At 35.2% G+C, this 6,107-nt stretch overlaps 2 protein-coding genes across 4 annotated transcripts in view; one reads left to right on the forward strand and one right to left on the reverse strand.

Annotated features, from left to right (window-relative positions):
* LOC102672694 (ribosome-releasing factor 2, mitochondrial) overlaps nt 1-3,391 on the forward strand; it is a 10,024-nt gene extending 6,633 nt beyond the window's left edge. The window contains exon 8 of the transcript XR_004149747.1: nt 3,370-3,391. The gene's annotated coding sequence lies outside the window, so the exon portion shown is untranslated. The remainder of the gene's footprint in view (nt 1-3,369) is intronic.
* The window catches only part of LOC102672245 (transcription factor kayak), a 31,118-nt gene continuing 25,505 nt past the window's right edge, over nt 495-6,107 (reverse strand). For all 3 annotated transcript variants that reach the window (XM_006611342.2, XM_006611341.2, XM_006611343.2), the window contains exons 2-3: nt 2,244-2,711; nt 495-2,026 (exon numbers count right to left, since the gene is read on the reverse strand). In XM_006611342.2, coding sequence (XP_006611405.1) covers nt 1,817-2,026; nt 2,244-2,711 — 678 coding nt within the window. In that variant the 3' untranslated portion in view covers nt 495-1,816. The remainder of the gene's footprint in view (nt 2,027-2,243; nt 2,712-6,107) is intronic.

The raw sequence follows: 6,107 nt of genomic DNA on the forward strand, positions 1-6,107 counted from the left end.
GGTTTTTTTTTTTTTTTTATATAATTCTAATTCGTTTGCGTAAAAACGTTCGCACGAAATAATAAATAAATACAATTACGTACAATATATTATATATCACTTGCCTGTAAACACACTTGTGTGTGTCTACAATTATTCATTATTAAATGATGCAAAAAAATACTTCGCTTCTTTTTTCGAATGTCTATGCGATTCACGTTTCCTAAAGCGCATGTTATTAACAAGGAATATCCCATTTTTCTTCCTTTTTTTTCTTTATTTCTGCTTTTGTCATTATAGCAAAATCGAATTTATCAAAAAGTACTTTTCATAAAGATGCAAATGTTTTTGACAAGTTTATTTTACGTGATGCGTGAATCCATGATAGAAACACAAATACTGAATTTCTCGATTCTAGTAAAATATTCTCGTCATAAAAAATTACCAGAATCTCGCAACAAAGGTCAACTCGATTCATCTTTATACAATCGGATAATACATATACATAATAAACATTGTCATTGTGTCGATTTTTATTATCTTATCGTTTTCTCACAATAAAAACGAGTCTTTTGCCTCGTATATACAAACAGGAAATTCATCTTTCAATACCATTGGAAAAATGCAATCAAACGCGTGTCTTCTCATCAATCGATGAAATGGTACACACGATCTCTTTATCTTCTCAAATACAATGAACAAACAGTTGATGAAAATGACAAATTTGTAGAGTATATAATTACAAATGTGAAAGTGTAACGTGGATGTCGAGTGATTGAGGACCGAGCGAGAGAGATCGAATATATTGGACTAGAGTATTGGTTGTGAGTGAAGAGCGATTCCAAGAATATAATGTTATTTCGCGAGGATCGGGATCGAACGAGGGCAATCGACGAGAATCGAGCGAAGATGATCCCGAATAAAATATATTTGATACGTAAGAATAATTTGATATGGAAAATTATGTGTGATACAAAGAGGGCAAGAACCGCCACGATGAACGAGGAACGAAGATGGGCTTGTTGAATTCTTTTCTTGAAATGTATTTTGCAGAGAGAGAGAAAGAGAGAGAGAAAGAAAGAGTTTCGTTATACAATTATCTATTAAAACATTATTTGTCTTCTAGAGAATATTAATTTAAAACGAGAAAAACGTATATCAAATTAGGAGAAGAAAAATGAGTTAAAGTTAAAGAAATATGTAGCTATCGCCAAAACGCCCTCTTAATTCCTCCTTATTATTATTCCTATTTTTTTTAGGTATGGGAAGGCTCTAATCCTACAATACTCGGCTATCCTGTACTGATTCCCTGAATATTTAAAGCGTACTCTACTTCTTTGTCTTCGTGTTCGAACACACTCTCCTAATTCAACACAAATTCTTAATTTTTTCCAGGAGATGTGCTTTCGTTCTTTAAAAATACAATTTTTTTTTTTTAATTTCGTCATCATCGTCGCTGCCTCGTGTAGTCGTAGATGCTTCCATACCTCCGGGATTATAATCCTCAAACATAAGAATCGAGGGGAGATAAGGCAAAAGTACCTTCTTCTTCCTCGTTGTTATTGCTCCTGTTTGTTAGGTATGGAGATCCCGATCCTACATCACGGGTAGTGATGCGCTTTGAAACGCTTTCGAATCGCTTCGAATTATATACACGTGGTGAAAACATTGAATTACTTCGAACATGATCCGATAGTTAAAGACTCTTGAAAGTCCTGATAAATCTTAAACTTTTGAATCTTTGAAGACTCAAAATATTACCAAGATTCAAGATTTAAGATTTATCGAGAGTTTCAAGGGTTTTAAGTATCGAATCATGTTCGAAGGATTCGAATTTTCACAGTATTGAAAAACTTCGAATCGGTTCGAAGTTAAGATTCGAACGCTCATCGGTAATCACGGGTTTCACGTCCGGAGGAGACGCGGAACGAAGTCGGCAGACTGCTCTGTGAGCTTCCAGGATAAACTCGAGCTCGTCTTTGGCCTGTTGCAGCTGTTGTATCTCTTCTTGCAAACTCTGTTTCTTCTGTTCCAAACCCTCGGTCTCCTGTCAAATAAATTCATAAAGAAAAAGATAAGAAATTGTATACATAATACTCATCCTTACGATTATCATTTCTATTTGAAAAAACAAATCATTAAAAAAAGAAAAAGAAAAGTTTGTAATTAAAATTTTTCTTCACCAACCCATATTAAATATACTGAAATTATTTTCTTTCTAAAATTGAAATTCAAATTCAAAATAGATTCCATCGATTATTTACTTCTAACAGGGCATTGGTGTGATCCATTCTTCGCTTGCGGCATCTAGCTGCTGCCATTTTATTTCTTTCTCTGCGAATCTGTCGTCTCTCTTCCTCCTCGGGAGTCATCCCGATCGTCCTGGTGGGCCTCCTACCACCCATATTGCGCCTCGCTGGCTGCTGCGGCTGTTGTGACTGCTGTGGCTGCTGTGGTTGCGTCTGTTGACTGTCCACGAGGGTGGTATTGGTGGCCACAGGGGCGGCGACGGTGGTGGTAACAACGTGATGCGCCGCCGTGTTTTGCGTTTGTGCCGGCGTCGGTTGCGAAGGTTCCACCAACGGTGGGACGAACCCTGCTTCGCGACTGTGCGACGCTGACTCACTGGTCAGCTCCAGAAAAGTCTGTTCGATACTCCGGAGCGTCGTTGGCGTCAACGTCGGCGTCGTCCTGGTCGGCACTCCGCTGTGCAGACCGTCCAGGGAAACAAGCTGTAACGAATACAATATGCAATTAATTTAAATTTTTATGCAATGATTTTTTTTCTTAATAACGATTTAAATTTAAAAAAAAAAAAAAAGTGTGGAACGTGCTTGATGGATAAAACAATATAGCTTAGCATCAATGAACATCCATATGTTTGATGCAAAATTCTTCGAAAAATTATTTTCTCTTTGTTCTATTCATGATTATTATATGAGACAAATCTGTGTACCTTATTTAGAGACTTGATTAAATTGTGTTTTAAACCTTAGATAATGTTACAATTGTTTGAAGTATTCTTATTATTTCAGCACCTGCACTACACTAAAAATAACACCTTGTTTGTCTAAACCGCAAAAAGCAAACTTACTAAGCGCTGTCCAAACATTAGCCTCCACAGTTATGCGAAATCAGCATAAAATCAACATAGAATTAACGAAATTGATATATTATTTTTCAGTAATGATAATGATAACGCGCGCATTATACGAGCGACTAGCGCACAGCTCGATGACCATGCAACACGGCACAAAACGCGGGTTTACCAGATGTGGAGAGATAACAAAACAGTTAGGAAACCGATGTTTTTCGACGGTGGCTGTGGAACGCGATTGCCTTTCAAACGAATTGCGCATTAGATCACCACTCAGTTTATTACCCGATCAGATATATATATATATATATATAAAACAAAAAAAAAAAAAATTCATCGGATTATCGACAAGGTGCTGTTAGGCAATGAAACCAATTCCAATAAACGCTTTCATTTCAAGGAAAAAGAGGGCGTTACGCAAGTAGTCAGAAAAAGAATTAAGAAAAGGAGAGATCACTAACAGAAAGATACGCGATATTTCCATCAACGTTATCATTTCGCCTTTTTGCTTCGATATCACTTCGTACCGCTAATCCACCAAGATGTTCCCGATAAAAATATCCGTGATCCAATAACTCGATAAGCTATCGGTACAAACTAGATCGTTCAAGGGACGATTGTCAACGTTTCAAGCTATATATTGTGTTTATCGGTTATCATCATCGCTAAAATTACGACGAATTATCGCGACATTCCTAATATGTAATTATCCAACGATCGACCTCCCTTCTCAATCCCCGATCTTGAATTCTGTTTACACGTTCCAATCTTGGTTACCTTGCATCCGAAAATAGTAATGGCGGGCCTTTCAAAAATTACACCATTTAACGACCTTACGTGACACTCAATCATAATTTTAATACGACTCTCATAACATACGGTATTAACAATAAGAGATGTTAATCTTTCGACATTAAGTATGAACACGTGTACAGAATACGTTAGCATGGATATGTATATGTAGCATATCGGTTCGAGGGTATGACATCGAACACGCCACCTGTCGTCTCTATTCTTCCCTACGTACGTAATGAAATCAAAACCAATGATTTAGATATCGAAAAACCGATTCGACGACGTGTTTCGTGGCACGAACAATTGTCCGTGAAAAACAATCGTCGGGCAACCCAATGGATTTCATCGACGTTATAAAAGTGTATATGTCTCCAACTACGGACGATATTAATGACTTGGCTCGAATCGCAGCTCACGTAGCGACAACCTCGCGTTCGCCATTATCGCATTGACCAATCGGCAGACGGGGACACGCGCGCGATGTATTATACCCGACGCACACGTTTCCCAGAAAGCACAAAAGGACGCAGGAAGGAGAAGAATCGCGTCCTTCACTCTCATAAGGAGACGAGACAACGACACCAAAGAACCGAGGCCTATCATCTTTAAAATTACAAGCTATACTGATCGTTAACGAAGGCCGATTTGCGATAGATAGCATACGTAAAAACAATTCTTAGAGTTCAAGCATCATCGCACAAGAATTGCACACCGATCAGAAAAATCGCGATAGATCGTCAATGATCGTCTTTCCATTCCATCTTGTAATTAACTTAACATTACACTTCATCATATTTGATCTTTTGTTTCTTTTTTATTAAGTAAGATATAAAGTCTGCTGAAGTTTAAAAATGAATTATAAAAATTGAATTCTAAAATCATTATTTAAATGATATAATTAATCTCTTCTGATTTTATTAGGAATATAAATCAGTAATCTCATAATTCTCTAATTTTTTAAATATATTCTATACCGTTGAATATTATATATATAGCAATTATCAGTTTATTAACATCTGATAAAATGCGAATATACCTTGTGAATCAAATTTTAATATCTCAGTAAAATAATCAATTCCTTCGTATCTAAGAGAAAATTTATTATGCATATATTTATAATAAAATTACGGTTTATAATCGAGAACCATGTTTTTATACGTATCATCGCTAAAATTACTTAGAATACCAACGAGTAACAAGTTTAACAGAAGAGTAATCACCCACCCACAAGATTCACCCACCTATCCGCTCGCAGTTCACGCGAAAACTTAAGGAATGTCCGGAACGATAAACATAGACGTTACTAAATCGTTTTCGCGCGTCACGAATTTCAGTTTTGAGGTACGGTAAAATTCCATGTTTTGAGATATAGATAATAATAGAACAAAATTTCAATTCAATTTGAAATTAAATGAATGAATTAATCGAATCCATTTATCTAAAAATTATCACAAAAAATCGTAAATAATGAGAAGAATCGATAATCTTATTAAAATCTTTTATACTGTATTTTTCATTTCAATGTATGAAAGCATATTTTTTTTATAAATATCAAAAAAATTTTCGAATGTAAATTGAATATTCCTTCATATTTTTATGCACAAAAACTTATACTAGACGAGGTTAATTTATCGCCTCGACCTTCGTACAAGTTCGTACTTTGCCGTAAGCTAGAATTGATGCGCATGCGCATAAATCAGACAATATATGTATATGCACTTGGAAGATGTCACGTACTCGGTATGTTTTCTCGATTTGGCACGATCCGAAATTTATAGCTTCGACCGCTATGAAAAAAAGCGATTCCATTATAAATGGTAGTTATAATAAATTTTATAAATTTAGAAACGCATCGGTATTTATCAGCATGAAGAGTTATCGGGTTTTATTTACTTCCTATAACTGCTTATATCAGATCAAAAACGATTGACAAAGGTGTGGTTCTCTCCGTCATATCATAATGACCCTTTTAAAGAAAAAGAAGGAAATCAGAGAGAAAAGAAAAAGAAGGTGTATTCGATTTCGTTTATCTATAAAACACAAAAAAACGATATCTATCTATTTACACTGAAAGATTATCGAATTTATAATCTTGACTCAGGTTATGTTTATCTACGAAAATACATTTTATTAATTTCTATCGCTAAATCATCAAAAACAATTTTTTTTTTAATTTAATCTAACCTTATGCGTTAATGAATTAATTTTATTGTGTAATTCATTAAAAAAAAAAAAA

Source organism: Apis dorsata, unplaced genomic scaffold (assembly GCF_000469605.1).
Source record: "Apis dorsata unplaced genomic scaffold, Apis dorsata 1.3 scaffold_87, whole genome shotgun sequence".
Taxonomy (NCBI): domain Eukaryota; kingdom Metazoa; phylum Arthropoda; class Insecta; order Hymenoptera; family Apidae; genus Apis; species Apis dorsata.